This window comes from Struthio camelus, chromosome 8 (genome assembly GCF_040807025.1).
Source record: "Struthio camelus isolate bStrCam1 chromosome 8, bStrCam1.hap1, whole genome shotgun sequence".
NCBI classification, from domain to species: domain Eukaryota; kingdom Metazoa; phylum Chordata; class Aves; order Struthioniformes; family Struthionidae; genus Struthio; species Struthio camelus.
Genome location: NC_090949.1, coordinates 4,811,177 through 4,837,375, shown reverse-complemented (window position 1 = coordinate 4,837,375; position 26,199 = coordinate 4,811,177). Strand labels below are relative to the sequence as shown.

The 26,199-nt window shown below is 42.3% G+C and overlaps 1 protein-coding gene across 1 annotated transcript in view; it reads left to right on the top strand.

Moving 5' to 3' along the window:
• RC3H1 (ring finger and CCCH-type domains 1) overlaps nt 1–26,199 on the top strand; it is a 55,543-nt gene that overhangs the window by 7,393 nt on the left and 21,951 nt on the right. The window contains exons 2-16 of the mRNA XM_068951736.1: nt 1,409–1,529; nt 2,824–3,063; nt 4,313–4,488; nt 5,436–5,636; nt 6,798–6,930; nt 9,145–9,263; nt 11,311–11,423; nt 15,109–15,390; nt 15,697–15,914; nt 17,563–17,948; nt 19,095–19,226; nt 19,820–19,990; nt 22,659–22,869; nt 24,877–24,967; nt 25,118–25,253. Coding sequence (XP_068807837.1) covers nt 1,409–1,529; nt 2,824–3,063; nt 4,313–4,488; nt 5,436–5,636; nt 6,798–6,930; nt 9,145–9,263; nt 11,311–11,423; nt 15,109–15,390; nt 15,697–15,914; nt 17,563–17,948; nt 19,095–19,226; nt 19,820–19,990; nt 22,659–22,869; nt 24,877–24,967; nt 25,118–25,253 — 2,730 coding nt within the window. The remainder of the gene's footprint in view (nt 1–1,408; nt 1,530–2,823; nt 3,064–4,312; nt 4,489–5,435; nt 5,637–6,797; nt 6,931–9,144; nt 9,264–11,310; nt 11,424–15,108; nt 15,391–15,696; nt 15,915–17,562; nt 17,949–19,094; nt 19,227–19,819; nt 19,991–22,658; nt 22,870–24,876; nt 24,968–25,117; nt 25,254–26,199) is intronic.

The window sequence follows — 26,199 nt, the reverse complement described above, 5'->3', positions numbered from 1 at the left end:
AACGGGGGAGCTGCAGTGTAGGAGATGCCATTTAAAAATACTAAATTGAGGCTTTAATGAAAAAATTATCGCCGGACTGCAGCAAGAACACTTTTATTTAAACATCCTTTTCAGCAGCTTCTCGCTTCCGAGCGCTATGAATGGATGCGTAGAACATGGCAAAAATGTGTGTGTGTGTGTGTGTGTGTGTGTGTGTGTATATTTATATATACACACTATTTTCTATTCATTGATGCAGTCATAAAGTTCCTCCTTTACTTGGCTGGGTCACACGGAAAGGGGAGCAGGTTCACAGCTGCCTTTGGCTCAAGCGTTACAGGCCGGTGCTTTTAAAAAGACTGAGGCCCTTGGTGGGTCCCTGCAAGCAGCTATGCCGGACTGGCATTACACTATTGCTACTGGGAAAGTGGTTGGTTTGGAAATGCAGAAGTTGCAGTCTGAGATGTGTTTTCACTTCAGGAGCGTATGCAAAAAGCACTCGTGTTTAGTCTTCTGAGAAATTGCGGTTCTCTTTACTGCTACATGTTTTGCGAGTCGATCACTGAACGGCGGTGTTAGTGAACGCTAGCACTGGAACCCCCAACTCGTTCACTGCAGTCAGCGTTTCACTGGGGGGAAAGCAGAAAAGCAAAATTAGAACTTGGAGAAAAGTCCAACATCTCTTGAAAGATCTCGTTTTTTTGGTGACTTGGTGAGGAAATAAATGCTGCAGCCAAAACATTACAAAAGCAAAACTCGCTAGCCTGTGAGATCAGATTAAGGCTTGTCTGTGTGTGCATGTGCACTGTGTAGGGTAATGTCGCCTTGCGGCTTGATTAACTGGGTCCCTTCAGAATAGGCCGTAACGTATTTGATAAGATTCCCCCTCTCCCCCAGTCCAAAGAGCTCAGGACACTTATTCCTAGATAATTGTAGAGCTGCCCGGTCCTAGATAAGGATCTGCACACCTTCCTGCAAACCAGAGTTAACGTGGGTAATTCTGATTTGTGGCTGGCCAGCTTTGGCAGTGTCTCATTATGGTTGCTACTTCATCAAAAGTTCATAAGAAATGTCATGTTTGTGTTACTGTCTGTTGTCTTGGAATAAGCATTCTGGTTTTATTTTGTATCAGCCACTAAATAAGAGAAGCCTGATCCTATGCCTTGTGAGGTAAACTGAAGCTGATGAATTTTTCTGCATTTTTTTTTTTAACCTTCACTGTAACTGATTTTTGTGGGGAGAGGTAAGAGTCATTTGCTCGTGAAAGTGAGTAATTAAATATTGCTCACTAATGTAGAAAAATCATAGAGAAGGGGGAGGCGAAACAGGAAATGCTTAATATTAATAAGCTCGACGTGGTGTGTCTTTGTAAGCATGACTCCTGCTTGTTTATGCATATTCATCACGGATGTCCTTGTCACCTCTTCAGGTTCCGGAGCAGCAGCCAATTACTTTGTGTAGTGGAGCTGAAGATACCAAGCATTATGAGGAGGGCAAAAAATGTGTGGAAGAATTAGCATTGTACCTCAAACCACTCAGCAGCGCGAGAGGTAATTCCTGTGTTGTTTCCTTTGAAAATGAAAACCGGAAACACATAAGATGCATAAGAAACTATCCAAATGATTACAGGTAGATCTGTTTGGAAGAATTGACCTAGACCTACTTTAAAAATATCAAACTGGAATCACCTTTCTGAGTATTCAGGTTATGTTTTCACTTGGGGAAAAAAATCTTTGAAGGCATTATGTTAAAATAATACTGAGAAAAGGCAGAGATGTTTGGCCTCAGTATAGTTGAGATGAACATGGTAAGTTGGGTTGACCTGTGCTAAGTAAAAGTAAAAACTGCTATTTCCGAAGTTGTTCTTTACTTAGATAACTAGGGATGCAGCTTTGTTGTGGTGGAGAAATGAACTGGAGGAAGTAATCTGTTGGATGTAGGATATACAAGAGAAAATACCTTATCCTATGTTATACAAGGTCTTACGCAACAATTAGGTCCATTTGAAAAATGTTAATTTAGCAAAACTTCAAGTGTATGTAGTGTGCATATATATTACGTGTGCTGGATTTGGAAAATCAATCAACCCTTCCTAGACGGAGAAGCAAATGAAGCAACAGAGGTGAACATCACGAGCATCGGCTTTCCAAAAATGAATTTTTACAAAAAACTCTCTCAAGCTTTTCCAAATAGGGCAGTGTGATACCAGCGTGGCTCTGAGTGTAACTAACGAACTCGACAGCAGTATTGTAGCTGTCTGTCTAGTAGGTCGTTTCTGGTTTTTATCCTGGTTTCAGTGGATCCCAGCGCGTTTGTGAATGTATTCATTCACATCACCCAAACGCTTTTGAACTTGCATCAGTTTGGTTTGGCTAGGCCAAAGCAATAGAGAGCTCAAATATAGGTAAGCTACTAATGTTTTGTGAAAAAGGACAGATGGTTAGAGAAGGATGTGATCCCTGCAAGCCTCAAGCATAAGGAAAATACTGCGATGTGAGTCCATCTGTGGTTAGGCAGCTGGAAATCCGTATGGGAGACTACAGGAGAGACCCCCAGCCTGGGGGGAGAATTCACTGTGGTTGTGTGCCTTCTAAGAGAGTCCAATCAATCAATCATAAGGCATATATATGTGGGAAAGCGGACTCCCCAAAACTGTTTGCTTTTAATACTGAGTAAAACAAGCTGATAACAATGGATTTTTGATATGCCAGGGCTGTAACGTTCTGGTTAACAAAGTCGACATCGAGAGAGCTGGGTTTGTAATTTTCCAGTGCAGCGGTTGATAGTTGGCACGAGAAGAAGCAACATGAAATATCTGTTTTTTTGCTTCATTTTGTTTTGAAGGTGTGGGTCTTAACAGCACTACTCAGAGCGTGCTAAGTCGTCCCATGCAAAGGAAACTTGTGACGTTAGTTCATTGCCAGCTAGTAGAGGAAGAGGGACGGATCCGAGCCATGCGTGCGGCACGGTCACTTGGTGAAAGAACAGTTACCGAACTCATTCTTCAGCATCAAAATCCTCAGCAGCTCTCTTCCAACCTCTGGGCGGCAGTGAGAGCCAGAGGGTGCCAGTTCCTTGGGCCAGGTAGGTAACATCCAGATCAATACTGCTGCTGTATTAGAAGCAATTCAGGATTGAGGAGGGTTGAGAAACGGGCATCCTTGTTACTGAAATTGCCTGAGTGATTTTATTGGGCAGTGGCTTGACTTCTTACCGTAGGTCTTCAGAATTAATAGTATATCTATTGGGCTGCCGTCATGGACTTTCTCATATTTTTTTACTGCTTTTGCAAGTCTTCCATAAAACTCAGAATAATCGTTGCCCTTTTGGTATTATGAAAAGATAAAATTGAAAGTAGTTTGCCTCTTGCTCTTTCCTCAAGGAAGCAAAACCCTTCTAGAAAAGGTAGGGCACTAGAAGTGACTGGACGTGACTCCCCCAACCCTTGCTAGGGAAATAAACACAGAAAACAGTTTGGGGGGAGATTTGTTACATTTTTGTGTAAGTATGTATTTGTAAAACATTATGTGCTTAGAAATCGAGAAGGTATATGTTTATAAAATGGTATAATCTGAAATTGAATTTCTTCTTCATAGACTGTACTGAAACAATCAGTTTTCCCAAAAATGTGATGGTGTCCAGTTACTGAACTTGCAGAGCTCACTTGTTGAGCAACAACAACAAATATCTTGAAATATGAAGTCGTCTCCTTAAAATAGGAGCTTTTTGCCACTGGAGCGAATGAAGGAAGATGGGACGAGGGCCCAGTGCATGCTTACTTTTGCACCACTGGGAAGAACAGGACAGGCTTGTTTTCTAGCTGTGGAAAATATTTGGTGCTACAGCACCTAATTTATTTGATTGCTCTTTTACCTGCATGGGAACTACCAACCTTGCCCTTCCACAGCGTGTCAGCTTTCTCTGCTGGGATAGGGTGTGGAGCTTAGATTTCTTTTCTCTTCTCTTTTCTTTTCTCTTTTTTTTTCTCTTTTGTCTTGTTCTCTTTTGGGTATCAGATGATAAGAAGATTTCTTTGCTCCTATCTGTACATCTTTCTTGGTTATCAGTATAAGAGTTTTCAAAGTGTATTGTCTATTTCCCCAATCACAGTCTGGGTGGTACTCCTTCCCTTCCTCCTGTCCCTTCTCACTCGGCTCCGTTTCCCATCTATGTACTTACACTTGCCTTTTTCATGATGTCTTTTTTTCATGTGCGTATAGCTTGTAGCTGATCTCCCATGTTTATTTGTGGGGAAGGAAGGACAAGAAAAATGCAGGAATCTTTGTTGGTCTCTTCTCATCTTATTCCCTTTTCTTTGCATTTTTCCCCCCAGCAATGCAAGAGGAGGCTTTAAAGCTGGTTCTGCTGGCTCTGGAAGACGGATCTGCTTTGTCACGGAAGGTCTTGGTTCTCTTTGTGGTTCAGAGGCTGGAGCCGCGATTTCCTCAGGCTTCTAAAACTAGCATTGGGCATGTTGTCCAGCTTCTTTACAGAGCCTCGTGCTTCAAGGTATGAAGATTCTGCCTGGAAGTTTCATAACACAGAAAAATATTTCTTCATATAGGAAAAAGATACTTCAACTTAAAATTAGTTTTAATACACCTTCACAACTTCTAAAACTGTTTTTATTTTTCATTTTCAGTTGTCATTGTCCCATGCCATTGAATGTGTCTAAAAAATATATGCAGCTATAGAAAGTGTTTCTCACTAAGTCCAACATGTGTTTGGAGAGTTCTTTGTCCTACATCTGTGAAGACAATGCAGGCTGAAATTGCAATTTTAAGCTGTAAAGCTAAGCTTGGCGTCTGTCCAGGTTTAATGGATGCACCGTAACAAAACGCTTACATAAGTCAGTGTAACTTATCTCCTTAAAAGAGGCTTGAAGCTGGAAAAGCCCCAGTTCTGTTAATTGAGCGGTGTTGTGGTTAGAAACAAAGAGATATGAGGCGCTGTGATATCAGAATGAGGTTTACTAGTAGAGTTGTATAAGACAAACTTAAGCTATGAATGGTACTTTGCAGTATTTGGGTCCATTCCTTTGTGCTCAGCTTAAATGTCCTTTCACTAAAAGAGGAGAAAAATGCTTTGTTGCTGCTAATTAAATCTTAAAACAAAATTCTGCAGTACAAAAAAAAATCCCATGATTGGGGGAGTTAAGGTATGGATGCTGTAGTTACGGGCACAAGCATTTAGAAAGTGTGACGCTAGAGATGACACTAGAGGTAATATCTGTGTCAGATTCTGGGTAAATTATATTTTATACCCATTTCATAGTATCCACAGTTTATAAGGAGCTTGTTATTTTAGTAGAAAATAACGGTGGCGTTCACTGCGTAGTGTCACGACAGCAGTTCAGCTTGTTTGGGGAGGAAGAACTTGGTTGCTGATGGGGTTGGGCTTTACATCGTCTCTGGCTTATCCTGCGTGATTGTACTTGGCTGGTTTCTCCCTGCTAGGTGACAAAGCGCGATGAGGATTCCTCCCTGATGCAACTGAAGGAGGAATTCCGGACTTACGAAGCTCTGAGAAGGGAACACGATTCCCAAATAGTTCAAATTGCTATGGAAGCAGGTTTACGCATTGCACCGGATCAGTGGTCCTCACTGTTATATGGAGACCAGTCTCACAAATCCCACATGCAGTCTATCATTGACAAGGTAAAGCCACCTAAAATCAGCTCAGTCTAGCTTGTCTGTAACTTTTTGTAGATATATAAACTTGTAGCTTGCATTGAAAAGTGGTGTGCAGATGTACTCATCTTGCCCATTGATCGTTTGTGCTGTTCTTTCAAAAACCTTTTTAGCCTAAATAATGAGAATATACATTTAGAACTTAATGAACGTTGCTCCCTCTGCCGTCCTGCCCTCTTCTCCTACTTTACCTCTTTCAGTAGGTAGGAGACCAGAGCTTAACTGCACAGCTGGGATATGTCCCTTCTAAACAGCTGATCACTGCCAATGTTGTAAAACAGGGTAATAGTTTGTTCCCAGATGGGAAGCTAGTCCATAAGTTGAAAGACAGTCAGTCCCCGAGTCTGCGCCTAAACGAAGTCAGAGAGATGTACACGTATTTTTAGATAAAGTGACCTGACCTGTGGAAATGCCCTGATCTCTGCTCTTTGCAGAGAGAATGTAGGACAAGGGGGATTTTAAATTAGGGAACTCATATAAGTACCTAAATTAGGTGGGAAGAACTGAGCCTTACTGTCTGGTGGGTGGTTAAAAAAGCTGTGAAACAATTGCTTTGCCTTCCATGCAGGAGGATTAGATTCAAGAATAAACTGGTAGGAATCTGTGCATTTGACCTGATTTTTCAGGTGTCCTGACAGATGGCTCCTGAAGGATCTATGTAGAGTTAAAACAGGTTTTTAAATACTGAGGTTGTGTGGTGTTAGTAAGTGGAACGCTGTTAGCTGTCTTTGTCCTTCCACCATCTTGCTGTACTTAGTGTAAAGCAGGATGCGAATCTATTCGGGAGTTGGGTATATTAGACTCTTCAGGAATCTTAATTAAATGGGTCTTGAATATTTGCATTTTTCTGAGTGCCAGCGCAACGCAGAAAAGAAACAAGTTACGCTGCTGGAAGTAATGCCAGCCGTTGTTTTGTCTGCTTGGAGCTGTATTTTAACTTAAAATGCCAAAGAAAGGGTGCCTCCTTAAGGCTGGAGGAGGTTTTTAAAGAGGGTGCTGAAACCAGCTTGTGGGGGGCGGAATTCTGCTTCGTTTCTGGAAGGCAGCTCTGTGATCTGATGGAGTAGCCTTCAGAAACCACAAGGGTTGTTCTGCTTGTAGAAAGTTAATTATTATAATTTTTTTAAGTTGCAGACCCCAGCCTCGTTTGCACAGAGTGTTCAGGAATTGACTATTGCTCTCCAGAGGACTGGAGATCCAGCTAACCTGAATCGTCTTCGACCTCACCTAGAACTCCTGGCAAATATTGATCCCAGTCCAGGTAAGTCTAGGTATTTTGTAAAGCCATAACTTCTTAGTTTATGAGGAGGAACTTAACAGCTTTAGAGGACTGAAAGCTGTTCCTCAAGGAGAAGAAAACATCATCTGTAATCGATAAGTTTAAGATTCTTGAATGATACTGAAAACCAGCCTGGCAACGGCAGTAACTTGTGTGAAGAACTAAACTATTCTGAAACTAAAGTAGAGCCAAAGAAATGACTGAAATGATTTCACCGCTTCGCTGAGGGTAGCTCCGTTGTTTGAAAGCACTGGGTAAGGTGACTGAGGATGTTAAATGCCTGTAATCCTGTGAGCTTACATGGTGTGTACTTCATACTGGGTAATGATAACTAAGGGGACTAGCAACAGTCTCGGTTTCTTCTTTTTACCTGTTCAGCAAACGTGCCACTTACTGAAACCAGATTTGCAAAGCAACAGGAAGACTGGTAGGACCACTGTGCTTAGTGGAGGGTCTTTACTATCGCTCTGAGATACTTCTTTCTTTCCGGTTCTTTAGTGGGGCAGACGATCTGTTTACAAACTGGGGGAAGTGTCTAAGAAAACAATTGTCAAATTAAGGACTTCCATTATCTTCTTACCTGAAAATTTTATATCTTTGTTCTAGACATTTTGGATATTAATTTTTGATCCGAGTTCTCTAGGCTGCAGACATTGCACTCAGAAGTCTCTCTTGGAGGCAGCTTAAATCATAAGGCATCGTGCGTGTAAGCAAATTAGGATTCCAAAGTACGAGTCTGGTAGACTGAAATGACAGAAGCTAGGCAAAAATCATTCTGGACAAGACAGATGCACTATTCTAGGGAATTTACTATTTTTCTTTTTAATCTGTCATTCTGTAAACGTGTGGGGAAAAAAAAAACTGGGAAGGGGAAGTGAGCTGGAAAGAACATAAATGAGCAATGAAATCTAAGCGGTTGACGGGGAGAAGGAGGTGGAAATTGTTGGAAGAAGTCAGTAGCGCTATGAGAACGGACTGGCTGAGGGAGCAAGGGTGGGCAGGAGAGACCTCTGTGGCTGAGATTTTATTTTATACCTCTTCTGTATTTGTAATACCAAGGTTAATGTCAAAGTGGAGTGTGAAGGCCTAAACTATGACTTCAGGAGATGAAATGAGCAGTTGCTGGTTACCATTCACTTAAACAAACAAACTCAACTTTTAAGTGAAGACCAGTTGCTCTTTACAGCTAAAGACAGTGCAGTGTTTTCTTACCAAATCTTTCATGCTGTAACTAGTTAAGGTTAAAACTTTGAGTGCGCTGGAGACTTCTTAGCCAAAGATTGGTATGGAAAGTGGAACACTGGTAGCCTAACTTGAAGTTTCAGTAGGTCAGTCTGATTTTGATGCCGTTTCTCTGCTGTGCTGTTGAGTTGCTCCCATGCTGTCCTGTAGGTACGTTGCAGTCCGCCCAGAAGCATCGAGTCCTTGTGAGCAGTATAGAAGGTAGTTGTGTCAAAGATCTGCAAAGGCACTTAGTAAAGCGCTTTGAGGTCCTAGGTATTGCGGCAGAATGTGTAGGCACGCAGGGGGAGCACCATCTGCTGGGACAGATTGAGCAGAAAGGTAAATTGGTCGGCTAGAAAGAGCGAGAGCCCCTGCTGAATTAAGACCACATAATTTATTTGCACTGTTGTATGTTAGATGGTGGTTTGATACATAGATTTGCCTTGTGATTCCCTCTCTTCACCCCGCAGTTGAGATGCGATAATTTCTGTTACTGCTCAGTGCCTGCGTCTGCATGATCTAGGCCAGTGGTGATGGCATTTGCACGCAATGATTTTTGCCTAAAGGGGCCTGAGTGTGAGGTGGTATTTTCAGCCAGGTTTTGCATTACATGCAGAGTTTGTAAAACGTATTTGCTCTGGAGTTCTGTGGGATATGAAAGCCTTGGTAGGAGGTAATTTGTTTGACACGCTAAGAACTGGCTTGCTGGCACGTTTATTGCTTTGCACGATTCCATCTTGAGTCTATGGGAAGCTTTATTCTTTATGTGGTAGGTATTCTTGAATTCGGGTACGGAAGATTTTTTGTTTAATGACGTTTGTTTCCAATAAGACTTTTTGGTGGTCTAATAAAGTTTTGTGATACTTAGGATTTCTTCGTTACCTGGTTGTGGAAAATTCTTCTTCTGCGTGTGTGTGTTGGGTGTGTGGTGTGTCTTTTAATAATACTCTCTGTTTCCTGTCAATGTTACAGATGCTCCACCTCCAACATGGGAACAGCTGGAAAATGGGCTAGTTGCTGTGAGGACTGTCGTTCATGGCTTAGTTGATTATATCCAGAATCACAGCAAGAAAGGAACAGACCAGCAGCAGGTAAAAGCTGAAACGTTTTAAAGAAGTTTTAAAAAAAAAAAAAAAAAAAAGCAACTGTTTTAAAAACTTCAAGGCAAGCATTTCCTTTTTTATTGGCTGGGTCCGGTAGTACAGGCTTACTCATGTCACCTGAAGAGATTTGGTTTCACAAGGATCAGGTTTGAGAATATCCCTGCAGTCCCATACTTATTTAAAAAAAAAAAAAAACACAAACAAAACCAAAAAATTCCTGTTGTATTAATTTGCACAGCTCACTAGGATTAAGAAGAAAATGATCTGATCCAGATGCAAGTTTAGGGAAATGAATAAACACCCCTCCTGATTAGAGGCTGGAGAGGAGAAGCTGGGTGATCTGTGGGAGTTTTCTCGGTTTTGCTTTTAATGTGAAACGCTTCCGTTGGGTGGTTCTGTGTTAATGAAATGGTTCTTAGGTATGCATTTAATGCTCTGTGAAGTTTTAAAGATTTGGGAAAACTTCAGATAAAAGGTGCCATCCTGAGTCCCTGAGACAAAATTTTTGTTTCAGAAACCAAATGATGTTGCCAAATACATATTAGCATGTCGCACAGTTATCTTATCACATGTTCCTTTGATCTCATTTCATTGCATAGTGAGGTTGATCTAAATGCTAGCTGCTGCTGAAAAGGACAGAACCGCCTGACGTACGTTCCCCCTCCCTCCCTTGCTCTGGCACTCATCCTCTTGGAGAGCTGGTTCAGGGAGCTGAACTGGTAGAGAGATCCTCTCTGGAGGGGGAAAAACCTTCACAAACAAGTAAAACGCACAATTAAAGCCGGAGTGAATATTTCTTTGCTGGTTTGCCTCTTCAGCGCTCACTGATGCATCGTGATGCCTAACGTGCACCGTCGCTGGCAAAAGGAAAAGCAGCGGGAGAGCACAAGTGAAAACTGGGGTGGGGTGAACACGGGGGGGTGTTTGTAGTCCTGGTTCAGGGGAGACCATCACCTAGCCCTGGGACACCCAGTGCGCGGCACCCTCCCAATGCAGAAAGCAGGCATCCGTTCCTGCCGCATCGGGCATCGCTGGCCAGCGGCTGTGGCCAGCAGAGGGCTGTGGAGCTCGCATACACCCCAGCTAAATCCTTCTTCGCTGCTGTAGGTGGGGGGAAAAAAAAAATTGTAGTTTGCAGACTGGCTCCTTATGGATTTGTATCGTCTGGCTGAGATCCATCTTGGATTTCTCGGAAAGCGAGAGTTTCTTTTTACAGACCTTTCTGCGGTGGGGACTCTGATAGGGTATTTCCCCCTCTGACTGTTCTAATCTTGCCATGAAACCTGTAGGAACTTAATATCTTTGAAACCACCTCTGTCCTTCTGTGAAAATTTATCTAGGGTAATTAGCAAATGGGGGAGCATGCCGATGGCAAGAGTGCATTAAGTCACGGTTTCTTTGGAAGCCAAACTGAGAATGGTGCAGAAGATAACCCATACCCTGCTGACTCGTGTAGGAGTACGATTGCATCTTCACCTGTGACAGAAATAATTAACATAGTTAAGAGATTTTTAATCCAAGGAAGGGTGCAAGGGAACTCAATGGAATTTAACTGCACACGAAGACCAAAGGGATGCTGAAGTGCCGTTTTGAGCTAACGGAAAGCAAGGGAAAAGTAATGGACCAAATTCAACTTACTGATCAAGTTTTTGCATTAGATTTAAAATATTTGGTGATACTTCTGTCTTTTTTGTAAGCGTGGTGATTTTTTTTTTTCAGACTAAATTGATTTTGTCTGCTTTACTGTTTGTTGAAGCATACACTTATGTTCCAGTCAAGCTCTAATACAAATTTTTAAAAATCTGATAGGTATTGTGACAACTGAGTCACTAGTCTTGAATCTTTCAGTTCTGTCAAAGGCCAAAATATGAATAGTGTTTCTGTCATTCATTTCAACTGTAGGTTCTCCTGGGATGTTTAAACTGAAGGAATATTCAACAGTCTTGCATCAATCCTTTGATAAGAGGATGCGTTCAGTTCTTGGTGAAGTGCACTTATACTCAGCTATCTTACTTTGTTTCTTTAACCTTGTCAGCCTCCTCAGCACAGCAAGTACAAGACATATATGTGCCGAGACATGAAGCAGAGAGGAGGGTGCCCCCGAGGAGCCAGCTGCACCTTTGCACATTCACAGGAGGAGCTGGAAAAGTAAGTGCACCTCTTCTGATAGAAGTCAGTCCAATCTTTGCTGCACCTTATCGTTAGGAGTGAGTTATATCTAGGAATGGGAGGAGGAGGCACATATCCGACTCAGCTGTTAAACTAGGAAGAAAAAAGATAGCTATTAGACGTTTTTTCAGATTATAAGTTCTGCAACTGTTCATTCTGGAACATAGAGTGTAAGGTTGGCTTGGTCCAGCAGTAATGTAGCTATGAGAGTTTGACGTTTGCGCAGGTGTTATTGAGATTTCAGGGGTTGAGAGGAGCTTCTAATTTCTTAAGCGTGGTTAAACGTGCTGCTAGTTTGCATCCATTTTTGGTCATTTATTCATGGATGTTTCTTGTCTTTGACTTTATAGTCAGATGTGAGAAGGAGGTAGATGCTGGCAGCTTTCCAGATCTGTGAGTTTGCTGTCTTCTGTGTCGCTTGCGCTATCCAGAGAGCGAGAAACTTGAGCAGAACAAGTTTTCTTTCTGCAACTTTTGTTCTCTGGAACTGTTCAGCCAGTCGGGCGAGCCGTAGTTCCCAAGCAGTTAAAGCTATTGTCAAAGGCTAACAGAATGGCAGTCGAATGAAGGCTGCAGTAAATAAGCAACAGATATTACAGATTTGGAGACAGTACCTGGTCATCTGAGAGCAAGACTCTGCAATTCTGAATTTTTGTTTTCTTTTACAAAAGAGTAAAATGGATTAAGAGTGAGTTTGTGTGTGTGTGTGTGTTTTAACAGTTTTTACACCGTTTATAACTTGTTAACTTGCATTAGGGCTAAAATTATTCATTGCTCCCAAGGAAGAGGCTTTGTGTAAGTCAGAGGAAAACTCCAGAGATATGAAAATAGTGTGCAGTCTTTTTTTTTTTTTTTTTTTTCCTTAAAAATCCAAAAGCTTGAAGGAAAAATGTGGCTGTTTTTTAGCTGTATGGAAAAACAGGAAGAAAAGACACCAGAGCACATGCTGTTAGAATGACAAAGACAGCTATTCACACTGACAGAGAATAGGACTTTGATACTTGGGCTATGTGGAAGCAGGGTTGTGTGGTCTGGGGATTTTTTTTTGTTTTTTCCCCTCCCTCCCTTTTGTCATGTTAAGAAAATTCAGATTGCTGGTGCTGCTTTAGGTGGTTGACAAGGGGGGTAGATAAGTGTTATACCTCCTTTGGACTAGCTGTATGTATCGAGAAGGACTTTTCATCAACTTTGCTAGGGAAAGAGCCTTATTTTATCCAGACTGGTTTGTCTGCCTTAGTAATAATTTTGTCTTGGGGGTGAGGTGAGGTGAATATTTGCTCTGTTTCAGGTTGCAGCTCTTCCTGTAGGTGGCTGGAGAACTTTGGAGTTCGGATTCTTCCCTGGACCTTTTATCTCTGCTTAATTGAGTAGATATTGCATTAGTTGTTCTCCTTTTAAGTGTTTAACCTGAATAATACGCTTGCTAGAATATCTTAAACGAAGTCTTTCTTCTGCCAAAAATTGCTGTTGCTACTCTTGTTCCTATGTATAACTTTTAAGTTTGTGAGGAAGGTAATAGGCAAGTATGTGGTATTGCCTTCGATTTCAAATTATAATTTAGACTCACTTAAATAGCAAATGATTCCACTCATAAGAGACAAAGACCCAGTGTGCATGGGTGAGTATTATGTTTTTTAGATTATTTTTGTTTTGCTCCCTTGGAGACTGCCGCAAACATTCATGAAGTTATTCAGAAGAATTCAGAGGGCAGCACTGTGCACCTTTTGTTCTTTCCAAGTGTTTTACCATGAAGAATGCTGTATTAACTCTTTCTGTCACCTTTGATTGAATGTGTATTTATATTTGTGCGTGTCTGTCTGTCTGTCTCTTGGGCATACAGTTGTGTATGAATAGGCAGGCTATGAATAGGCAGGCAATGAATAGGCAGGAATGGCCAGCCCTCCTCATCCTGTGTGCAAGTCTTCATAAGGTCAGGAGCCATTGGACACTGATGGGAGGGAGATGTCCAGAAGTAATGGGCAGGCAAAACCTGGCGGTGGTTTCCCAGTGTCCCCCAAACCAGGCTGGTTTGGGCATTAGTGGGATTCCAAAGTGAGGCAATAAGTTCAGCCTTGGGAATTGCTGTTGGCTCACTTCTGCTCACGGCCAAGGGTTTCACTTGGCTGCCTGTGTCCTGCTGAACGCATCTGTGACTCGCTTGGCTGTCGTAAGGTGCCAAAACAACGTCTGAGCAGCATGCTTCAAAAGCCGTAGACTGTGTGTCTCTACTGAGGTGTTTCTACTGTGTTAATATCTCTTCTTGTTTACTCCCTTTTAAAGCACTCCTGATGATGCCTGTTCTCAACACTGTGTAGCTTAAATTTTTAGCTTGGTTTTTCTGGTTAAAGTTTAATCCAGGCAGGAAATTGGGGTGTTGATGAAAAGCTAGGAAAATAGCTTGAGGAAGATGGTCCATCCTTCTCACCTACAAACTCTTCACAGGGTGGTTGAGGTTGGAAGGGACCTCTGGAGATCATCTAGTCCAACGCCTTTGCTCAAACAGAGTCACGTAGAGCAGGCTGCCCAGGACCATGTCCAGATGGCTTTTGAGCATCCCCAAGGATGGAGACTCCAAAACCTCTCTGGGCAACCTGTTCCAGCACCGTTTATCTTAGAGATGAACAGTCTGGGTCTATATAGCAAGATTACACTTGTCTGACTCTATCAGTCTTGTACTTCTTGAGAAGAACAACCTTTTTGCCCCTACATTGTGGTAGTAATAGTATAACTACCCCGTTTTCATTTCCTGCAAGAATGTGTACACTCTCTTCCTTTGTGTCAACATCTCACTTTGCTTATTAGATATGATTAGGAGTGTTGGCTTGAACCCATTCAACCCTTTTGAAGTCGTCTTGCGTAGGAAATGGCGTCTCGATTTGCAATATAAACAGTGGGAGCGCTCACACTAACGCATATGCCCTCCCACTTGTGTGCTAATATCTAAGCTAGACAGGGTATTTAGCGGAGGGCCTTCAACTCTGGAATTTGCTCTCTTCATTGGTCCAGTACCATTGGTCCGCTGATTTTTGTGGACCGTTAGAAGGCTCATGTTTGCTCAGCCTTTTATCAGAGCTGGTTAGATTTTCTGGGACTACCGTGTGTTTGGAGTGAAATCACTTATTTAGCGAACAATGCAAATAGCATAAGGTGCATATTGGTACATGTACTTAAATTTTGACAGCCTGTGTTTTAAAAGATGATATATCACATGATGGAAAACTGGACTAATGTTGCAAAAGGGGATCTGGTCCCCTTTTCTCTCCCTTTAGTTTTTCTGTCGTTAGTCGAGCCTGTGAATAAAATAAGAGTTGTACGGTTTGTGATTCGTATTGGTGTTCGGTTTTTTTGTTTTATTTTTCTTCCCTACAGTTGTCATGGATATATGTACAGGAAATAAGGTTTTAGATATACTGTGGGAAGCTTAGCTCTAACTTCTTGGTGTACTTTGTCATTAACAGCCATCCTTAGCATGACAGATGTTTGTTCTTCTGATTGAAACATTTATCAACAATTCAGACGTTAGCAATAAATTTCTCACAAATCCATAGGACACTTGAATTACAGATGCTACTGAAAGGTTCAAGCTTTGTTTGGAAAAAAAAAGATTTTTGAATCGTTTTAGTGTTTTGTTTCAACTGTTGGTGTATGATTTCTTTTTCTGAAGATTTCGTAAAATGAACAAGCGTCTGGTTCCCCGAAGACCGCTGAGTGCCTCCTTGGGCCAGCTAAATGAGGTGGGCCTGCCTTCAGGAGCTATCCTCTCGGACGAAGGGGGAGTGGACTTGCCCAGTAGGAAAACCTCTGCTCTGCCGAACGGAATTGTGTCAACAGGCAGCACCGTGACGCAGCTTATTTCCCGAGGGACTGACTCCAGCTACGAAGCTGCTCTGAAGCCGGGGAAGATGGACCATCTGAGCAGCAGTGCCCCTGGATCCCCTCCTGACTTGTACGGGTCTTCCTAACTGTTGTTCAAAGTGTCACGGGTGTAAATGTGCAGTAGGAGCAAAGTAAACTGATTCTCTAGGGGGGAAAAAAAACCAGGACGTTTTTATTTGGTAGTGATTAAATGGTGGAATAGAATACTAAAGCTAAAACTCTGAACTGCTTGAATTCCTGGTTTGTTTGTTTATTTGTTTAACTGGAGAAGGTGATGCAAGTCTTCAAAAAGTGGAACGTAGACAAAGGACAGTGCTTTAAAGTATAGTAAACTACATCGTGTCTTAATAGGCAATGCCGTCTTTCTACTTTTTAGGCTGGAATCTGTCCCCAAGAGCTCTATTTCTGCCTTACCGGTGAACCCTCATCCTGTGCCCACTCGGGCACCAACAGATCTGCCTTCAGTGTCTGTCACCAAGCAGTTGCAAATGGTACCCCGAGGGTCTCAGTTGTATAACACTCAGCAAGCAGATATGTTTTATCAAGATCCTAGAGGAGCTGCCCCACCATTTGAGCCAGCACCCTATCAGCAAGGTAGGTTGGAGGCCGAGCTCTCTATATTGTCTTCAGTTCTCATAGTGGTTTTGTTTTTTCTTCCCACCCTGCTGTTTACTTAGGCCCTTACTGTGGTGTATTCCTACCTACCACTTGGACTACATGCTTTAACGTGATGATTGTGTAATAAAATGGGAAACTGGCATGTCAGGATGTTGTACAGGTATGCTGTAGCCCATAATGCGGTACACTTATTGCCAGCTATGGTGAGCTACCTACTGGCATGCTTTTTATGTCTTGACTGAGGACTCTGTTTTCACTTGTGAGAGAGGTTTGTACCCATCCAGTGTAGTACATCCTTCTTTCTTTAGTTCTTTCAAAAAATGGGCTAGATCGGAGGTCTTAAATGGTAACCTTTAGTGTAATTTGACTCAGAGAGAGTGGAAATAGTGCTTAACCAGCAGAGGGGTTTATGCTTGAGAGGTAAAAATACTTCGTGTCCTTAAAGAAAAGTGTATGAGCATTTCAGAAATGTCTGTACACGCACATGATTGGTAGAGACAATTAAAACAGAGAAGGGTTGGGCGCCAAAAAACCGCCGTAAAAATGGAAATAAGGGGAAAATTTAGAAGAGATCAGATGAGAGAAAATATTGAGGAGGATTGAAAGGAAAAAGTATGACTTTTAAAGATTGGGAATGGTTCATATCATGTAGCATAACAGGGGAGAGAGAACTGAAATAAAATGAAATTAATGTAAAAGAGAAAGAAGAGGAAAGGGTAAGAAAATGTTCTAGAAAGAAAAGGAAGCTTTTTGAGAAAGCTGTGGAACGTTCTGAAGAAAAAGCTTTTATTTGTATGTGTGTGTTGGGTTTGTTTTTTTTTTTTTTTTTGGTATGCAAAGAGAGATCTGTTTTCCACAAAACTTGATGCACTTATCATTAATAATGTGCACATGTCTGTGCATGTTTTCAGATTATCCAAACATCACAAATAAATTACTGAAACCTCCAGGTAATAACTAGGAGGTGTGGTCCTAGACATCTTTGGTGCTTCACAGTACTGAAACTTCTTTTTACTGTCCGAGAGGTAGAACAAATCTTTAGATAACTTTAAATTGTCATTAATCGACATTTCTTTATGCAGGCAGCGGCTCTGGTATAATGGGGAAAACTGAGTTTTAATTGCGTGGACAAAGATGTGTGGGCTAATCTTACCTATTCTTTTTAGGTCTTGTCCGGCCAAAAGCATTCATGTCAATCTGCTAGCAAGTCTTTCTTCTGTGGCCTACAGCAAATAGGCCAAGTAGTCGTTCTTTTTGGCCTGTGCGTGATCCAAGTGGAATAGAGTAAAGCAGTACTTCTGTGGCACTTGTGGCAGGCTCAGTCTTGCCGCCTCTTCTCCTCCAGCTACTCTAATCTTTACTCCATTTTTGGTGTCTAGTTTAGTTAATTAAACAGTGTTGCTTGGACTTTAGATCAACCTCTTGTTTCTTCAAGGTATTCTTTGGTTAATTTTTCAGTAGAAATATCAGTCGTCAGTGGAGACGAACAATAAATGTGAAGTTATTGATAACACTTTTCATGATACCTGAAGACTGGAATACTTGAAACAATACGCTTTTGTGAACAGTTGTCATAATCGTTTTCTGCATCTCATTTATCGTTTCTCCTCTTGCTTAATTTCAGGCGTTTACTATCCTACTCAGTCTTCACAGTGCATGTCTCGCTTTGTCCGACCTCCTCCATCAGCTCCTGAACCTGGTCCACCTTATTTAGACCATTACCCAACTTACCTTCAGGATCGTGTGGTGAGCCCACAGTACACGCAGCCACAGCAGTATCCTCCTATGGGACAGCCCATATACCCACCACACTACGACAACCGTCGTGTATATCCCCCTGTCCAGCCATATCAGCAAGAGGAGATTGTCCGAGGAAACCCGGTACCCATCGAAATTCCACAGGCAGCTGTACCCTCCTACGTACCTGAATCCAGGGACAGATACCAGCAAATGGAGGGTTATTGCCCGGTGGCTCCACATCTCAGTCAGATCAGACCTTCGTGCCACAGAGTATGACTTTCATATTGTACTTTTGCAGTTGTTACTGGGAGAGAAAATATAAAGTACTTGAGGAAATTGAAAGTTTCTGCAGTAAGGTGGTGATGTTTTTGTGAGCAATTGAAAGTATGAACTTTAAGAAGGGGTACATTTGACAGAGCTGATCAAAAACTGGAAAGCAACACAGTTACCGGGGAGCCTAAGCATTTATAATGACGTTAATTAGTAAAAGAGCAAGTGGTGGCTTACTGCTCGAAGCAGAGAAATGTCATAATTCACTTCAGAAGTCTCTGTGGCCCAGTCTTCTCCAGACGACATTAGACCGTCCATTGCTGGAGAAGGCCACTCTCTTCCTAGTGCAGATTAAATACAGTGTGTGCAAATGGTAATATGTGCATTCTTGTGCAGCCCATCCTTGACTGACCATCTCTGCACCTAAATATATACGTATAGTGTGTGTGTGTGCGTGTGTGTGCATGTGTATATGTATTTACAAACATATATTCCTTAATAAGGGGACAAGAATTTCTGCTCTTCTAAATTTTCTGTACTTTGAGATTGCTAGCTGCAGAGTCGTCATAACGGAAGAGTCCAAATTTGCTTCAGTAAATCACCAGCTGGAAGTGGGTGTTGCAGCTTAGTTAGACTTACGTAGCTGGTGTTCAGATTAAAGCCTTTGAATCAAATTACTGAGTACTAGGAAGCTTTTTTTTTTTTTAATTAATTTCTTTAATTTAGCTTATAACTTCGTCAGTTTCAAGTTTGATGTATTTGTAGCAGGTTTAGTTCTATGGTGAAATATATCCAAACTAACGTGAGACTAGGTTATGATCTGTAGAGTTCTACCCCGGCTCTCCTCTTATAACTGGAATGAGGACTTGCCATGGTGGGACACGTACAGTATTCCAGTGGGAACTTTGCCGTGTTGGGACTTACAGTCATGTTAAGCTACCTATGAGTTAAACGATTAATGGTTTTAAAGTTAGAAACACTGGGTTAGTGGGGTATCTAATCGGTTTTGGGCAAATTATGTTCCCTGCCTTTGCGGATTTCTTGAACTGACACTTTGGGCAGTGTAGGAACACTAACATTTTCTATATGAAACTGATCATTTTTTAACTTCAAAGGCTTTGTAACACGTTTCCGTCTCCATCTCAGCCTCATCCCAGCCTGGATGAACTTCACCGTCGAAGGAAAGAGATCATGGCCCAGCTAGAGGAGAGGAAGGTGATTTCTCCACCTCCTTTTGCACCTTCACCAACCTTGCCTCATCCTTTCCATTCAGAGGAGGTAAGCATATTTTGGCGGAGTTTTGACTGGCTAGCAGGGTTAGAAAAGAGAGTTTGCATGTGTTGATAGATGAAGATGACAAGAAAGTTAGAACAGCAGGCAGTGATGGCAAATTCTTCAGGGAGATTTTGTGCTCCCTTACAGGCGAAGCCTCTTACAGTCCCGTCTGCAGTCTCTCACGTGGCTGTTTGTTCTCTGATCTGCCACTGGTCTTAAGCTATCTGGTTTTGGTGCAACCAAGAGCTAGCTTGAGCCATTATTAATGGAAATATTCAGTCTTTTCAGTCACTGGACTTTGCTTCATTTACTCCTCATGCGTTTAGAATTAAGTAACCCCTTGATAGAGGTTTACTTTTTCAACCAAGGTCAAAATATCACTTTCATACTGGCCAAGTGAACAGTCAGCACTGGGAGTGTAGCCAGGTGATCAGAATTTCACACATTTTGTGCTTACTGTGGCCCAACTCCAGATGGTGATGTATTTAATGAAGAAAAAAAAACCCACCAGGATTTGTTTTTTTTTTAAGTTAACTGCTGTTGAACTAAGTACTAGTAGCTATGAAGTTGCTTCTTCCCCTCACTTACAGAACCAGATTTTTGTTTTTGTACAGTACTTGGACGAAGACCTGAAAGTAGCTGGAAAATACAAAGGAAATGACTATAGCCAGTACTCTCCTTGGTCGTGTGACACCATCGGCTCCTACATTGGAACCAAAGACGCAAAACCCAAAGATGTTGTGGCAGCAAGGAGTGTGGAGATGGCAGTAAGTAGAGATTAGGGGAGCAAAGAAGAAAAGTTTATTTTTGCTGGGGTTGGGAAGCACTCTTATTTGCTCTCCAGGATGATGGTAGTGCTTGTATTTAAGTGCAAAAGTGTGTTGCATTCAAACAGGGGCATTTGCAAGCGTCCAGAATGCTCTGCTTTCGAACTTACTAATAGACCTACATCTGTGTAGCTGGGTTTTTTTTTTTTTTTTTTTTTTTAATTCTGGGTATAGATGCAATTAGAAGTACATACAAGGCTTCTAGAAAAATGTTTGTTTTGTCTGAGGGACAATTTTATGGAGCGGCTTCTGTTTTTCTCCCTAACTTCCCATCCACAGAAGTGTATTACCTGCTTTGTTTTTTCATTGTCGCTGTCGTGGTGATGTCTCTTGCGGGAGGAAAAGAGCTGGGGAGGGCGGAGAGGGGATTTCTTTCCTCGTTCTTGCATACTCATTCTTCTCATTCTTCCATACTCTGCTCCTTTCACTAGGACAGGTGCTCACCTGTTGCAAACACTTAACTGCGTTACAGGATTTTTCTGTCCAGCTTCCCCTCCTCTTTGCACTCAAGCAGGCTTCCCCGTTTCCCCTCTGTCTTACTGGAATTAGATGCAGCTGGTTTCTGTCCACTGAATGGCTTTCCTTTCAAATCGCAAAGGAGCTGCATGAAATAGGAGCAAAAAGGAGGTTTCCTCCCAGAAAAAGCAGAGTAAGAAAAAACTGAAGAGGCAGCTTTAGAAAGTGGTTCAGTTTCATCTGTTTGCTCTCTGTTCTACACAATGTGTTTGCCTTGAGTGATAGCGCTGCCACATGCAGCCTGAGGAAGTGTCGAGGTTATACGTGGAATTGGCTATTGCTGTCCAAGTGGCACCTCCGGGAATTTTGGGAACCAACAGACAAGCCTCAAGTGTTTCATCCGTGCTGCTAGAAAACTACAAAGAAACTGATACTCAATTAGGAGAGGTAATGCGGTACCCAGAAGATGTCTCCCTTGGAGCTGGAGAAGAAGCCTCCTTTTTCATTGCTAAACAAAGCATTCTTCTGCCCCAGAGCTATGTTTCAGATGAAAAATAGGACCTCTGCCGATGTTCAGTTTTTGTCTCTTCCCAGGAAGAAATTCTCATCAGACGTTCTTCATGGATTGGTAGATGAATTCGTTTATCCTTTCTTTCTGTTGCTCATATGAGATCCCTTTTCTTAGGGGTAAGAAGAGCATCATTTGAGAGTGCATAACCCTGGAGTTCATGCAAATGACACTGCAATTTTTGTGCTTTGTCTCTGCCACCCAGTAAATTTCATTGTCTTTTTAAGAATTGCAAAATAGATGCTGTCTGTCTGTCTCTCAAGTTCAGCATGTTAAATGTCTTGAGTTTAGTTTCCAGCTCAACCGTGACTTCTCTTTTCACCTTCCTATTCCTGTTGAGCTTGCTTGTGTTGTCAGCAATTATTATCCTTCCTGAAAGCTTGCACAGATTTTTATTTTAATTTGGACTATACAGAAGTTATTTTTAAACCTTTAGCTCGTGCTCTTTTTGTAGTAGCCCCACTTGTTCTTTTTGCCCTGCGTTGCTCTCTGCTGCTGTTTGACTTCTTTTAGCAAAGTGTAACTCTCTTTTGGCAATTCTTAGTGTTACGTTTTCTGACAGCCAATAGATAAGATAGCTTTCCTATTGGGTTAATTTGTTAATGGTTGTCAATAGCCATTTGTTACTGACTCTGTTTATTTCTAAACTCCTTTTGCATTTGAGTGGATATAATGATTGTTCCTGTATTTAGATCTAAAACATTTTCTGTGGGTTTTTTGTTTGTTTTGGGGTGGGGGAAACATTTCTTTTTTTAATTCATGGAACCAACCATTTGACTCCTACTTTGAAGTTCCTCAATCCAGATGACTTCTGCAGTTACTTCCCTAACTTTAACAAAGCTTTTTTTTTTTCTTTTAAGAAGAAAATCTCTATGACAATCTGTTTCTTCTAAGTTAAACCAAACTGACTTTATGTTTGCTAACTGAAGCTTGTTTCCTGTGCATCTCTTTTCTTTTGTGGCTTCTTGGCAAAAGAATAACTGTCTCATCTTCTCATATGCTGACTCTCCAAGCTTTCTGAGTTTGAGGCTGAGCTAGAAACCAGGATGAATTGTACTACTGCTTAAAGAAAAATCTAACTGTGGAAAGATGTACTAGATATGTTAAGCTAAGTGCTATACTGAAGAATTCCTATGCGAGTCATCTGCAGTCTGTTGGACGGTATGAGCCTTAACTTCTAGGTTTCAGAGAAGTTGCCTTTGGATGGAGGATGTCTTCCTCAGTGATGCCTACTGATCTGCTCTTTGACTTTATTCCACAGTGGTTTTTTTTTCCCTTCTCGTTAACATTTCTTTGTCCTAATTTCTTTTTAGCTGCTTCTCCCTTCTCTTGGTATGGTAGCAATTAATCACGTGCTGTTTCACAGTGATGCTAACAGCAGCCATCTCACTGAAGTGGACCGTTAAAGAGGCTTTGGCTCTAACAGTGGAATTACGAACTACAGAGCAGGAAGACTAGTTGAAGGATGAAGGGAATAGGGCATACAAGAAAGACCTATCTGTATTGGTACCAGCTTTATCCTGAAAGTGTGGTTTTGTTCTCTCCTGATTTAATTCGTGATTGCCTTTTTCCTCTCTTGTCTAGAACGTAGATAGTAAAGCCATGCGTGACCAGCGATTAGACATGCAGAGAAGAGCGGCAGAGACTGGTGATGATGACCTCATTCCATTTGGAGACCGACCAACTGTGTCGAGATTTGGGGCTATCTCTCGTACTTCCAAAGCGATGTACCAGAACTCTGGTCCCATGCAGGCCATGGCGGTTCAGGGAGCTTCCACCAAATCAATCATTTCAGGTATGATGCGTGTTCCTAGGTGTTGCAGGTCGTTGTTATTTTCTGTAGTATTACAGCGCAAGCCCCTGCAAAAAGTTTTATTCTGTCAAAAACACGGATGAGATGCATGCTATGCCACCAAAATAACTCTAGATAGACTTGTGGGAGATTGAGAAGCCTCAAGAAAAGGGCTATCACTGCTTCCTATTCCAAAGACAGGTTTGCGCTCGTATTGTGCATGTGTTGATGCAAATTTTTTGTTGTTGTTCTGGAAAAGTTATTTAGTTCTGCTAGTCCCTTTGAGATAAGCCCTCTATTAAATTTACTGTAGTAAAATCCAGAGAATTACTACTTTTCCAATGATAGAATAGCAGAACATCCTAACAGAAAGTACTGTACTGCGCTCATCGTTTATGAGTATTTGTTCCTGCAATTTTAATGCAACCATCGTTTTGTTTATTGTCAAGCAAAGCCAATAAATTAGGAATAGTTCATTTTCTGCAGTAGTCACATCTATAGTATGGCTGCACATCTAATTCCAAAAGCTGGCCTCTTTCTTGAGATGTGTTGAATAAGCTGGTTGATACTCAAGATCATCTCCAAGCTCAAGAGCGGTTCATCCTGACAAGCAGGAAATCAAGCAAAGGCAACAAGAGGCTTGCGTGGATCAAAGAGCTCCTGACTAAACTCAGACGTAAGGAGGTGGAAGCAGGGACAGGAGAGTCGCAAGGAATGTATAGAGACATTGTCTAAGCATGCAGGGATGGGGTTAGGAAAGACAAAGCCTATTTGGAGTTGAATCTGGCAAGGGACATGAGGGGCAACAAGAAAGGCTTTTACAAGTACATAAACAGCAAAAAGAAGGTTAGGGAAAACATGGATCTGCTGCTACATGGAGCAAGGTCGTGGTGACAGAGGACATGGAAAAGGCCAAGGTACTCGATGCTTTATTCACTTCAGTCTTTACTGGTAAGATTGTTCTCCAGGAGTCGCAAGCCCCTGAGATCAGAGGGAAAGTCTGGAGCAGCGAAGACTCGTCCTCAGTGGAGGAGGATCAGGGCAGGGAATGTTTAAACAGACTGGACGTACACAAGACTGTGGGCCTTGAAGGGATGCACCCACAAGCGCTGAGGGAACTGGCTGATGTCATTGCGAAGCCACTCTTGATTATCTTTGACAAGGCGTAGCAAGTGTCACCCCTATCTTTGAGAAGGGGCGAGAAGAAGGATCCAAGGACCTGCAAGCTGGTCAGCCTCACCTCAGTCTCTGGGAAGGTGATGGAGCAACTACTACTGGAAACAATTTCCAGACACTGGAAGGACAGGAAGGTGATCAGGCAGATGACAATTTGAGCGGGGGAGTTGGAGTAGATGATCTCCCGAGGTCCCTTCCAACCTCAACTGTTCTGTGATTTTGTGTTTCTCGAGAAAAGACCTAATTATATTCCCAAAAACTACTGCCTAGATTTTTCAGGAGTTAATTGTTGGAAACAGAACAAACACTGTCGTGGTTATTTTAGTCATCGTCTTTCTAGACCTTAAGAATTCTGGCTTCCCTGAAAGCTTAATCTTCAAATTGGGGTTAACTAAGTACCTTGAAGACTGATGAATCAATTTTCAGGTCTTTTAGGGACTTAAGTAATAAATATAGTTGCTGCTGTTCTCATACTGGTTGAAATTTTTTCTCTGCTGATCCGAATACCTCGATTCTTTCACCGACTCGCAGACTATGGAAATGCTGACGCTGCTGTGTGGGGTTTTGTTTTTGTTATCCTTCCCGAGAAATGCTCTAGCAAATCTTGTTGCACATGCAGGGAGAGCTGTGCATTGTGCATATGAGACTGCCTGCGCAGGTAGTATTTTTGTGTTCTTTGTTTCAGCAGAAGAAACACTAGGCTTCCATACTCTTAGAGAGAACTGATCCTCCTGGTTATTCTTTATAATGTGTCCAGTTCTGTGTATTGCTTGAATTACTTAAAGGATAGTTCTGTAGCATTGCAACAATCATTTTCTCTCTGTTCACTGACAGACTACAGTCCTTACGGAACTCATGGTGGCTGGGGAGGCTCTCCATACTCTCCTCATCAAAATATACCTTCTCAGGGACGTTTCAATGACAGGTAGGAATGTTTGCAGGGTTTCTTTTTTGTTGTTTGTTTGTTTTCTTTTGCCTTTCTCTAGTTTTTATTCTTGTCTAGTTTCTTCTTTGCCAAACAGTGAAACTTTAGGGGGGAATGTCTTCACTCTTTATTGCTTTTCTGACCCTAAAGGGAGAGACTGTCCATGTCAGATGTGGCTGGTCATGGGAAACAGTTACCCTCAGCTGAGCGGGAGCAGCAGCTGCGGATGGAGTTGCAGCAAGTAGACCATCAGATTAGTCAGCAGACACAAATGCACGGACTAGAGGTTGGTACAAATGTCTTGGAAGAGTAGTGGAAGATAGCAGGGAGAGAGATGACACTAGCAAAGCTGCTTTTTGTATGGTGGTGATTCTTCTAGGATTGTAATGACATTCAGTAACAGCTTTTAATTCTGTGATGCCGGGCATCAGGACTACGGCACAAGTGTAAACCTCTGTATTTAGCAGCAAAAACTTCCCTGCACTTCAAGTTAAACAAACCAACATTGTGTTTGTATCTGCACCATGTGCTTATTCATGCTCGCTCGCGCTCTCTCTCTCTCTCTTTCGCTCTCTCTCTCTCTCTTTCGCTCTCTCTCTCTCTTTCTCGCTCTCTCTCTCTCTTTCTCGCTCTCTCTCTCTCTTTCTCGCTCTCTCTCTCTCTTTCTCGCTCTCTCTCTCTCTTTCTCGCTCTCTCTCTCTCTTTCTCGCTCTCTCTCTCTCTTTCTCGCTCTCTCTCTCTCTTTCTCGCTCTCTCTCTCTCTTTCTCGCTCTCTCTCTCTCTTTCTCGCTCTCTCTCTCTCTTTCTCGCTCTCTCTCTCTCTTTCTCGCTCTCTCTCTCTCTTTCTCGCTCTCTCTCTCTCGCTCGCTCTCTCTCTCTCGCTCGCTCTCTCTCTCTCGCTCGCTCTCTCTCTCGCTCGCTCTCTCTCTTTCTCGCTCGCTCTCTCTCTTTCTCGCTCGCTCTCGCTCTTTCTCGCTCGCTCTCGCTCTTTCTCGCTCGCTCTCTCTCTTTCTCGCTCTCTCTTTCTCGCTCTCTCTCTCTCTTTCTCGCTCTCTCTTTCTCGCTCTCGCTCTCTCTTTCTCGCTCTCTCTCTCTCTTTCTCGCTCTCTCTCTCTCTTTCTCGCTCTCTCTCTCTCGCTCGCTCTCTCTCTCTCGCTCGCTCTCTCTCTCTCGCTCGCTCTCTCTCTTTCTCGCTCGCTCTCTCTCTTTCTCGCTCGCTCTCTCTCTTTCTC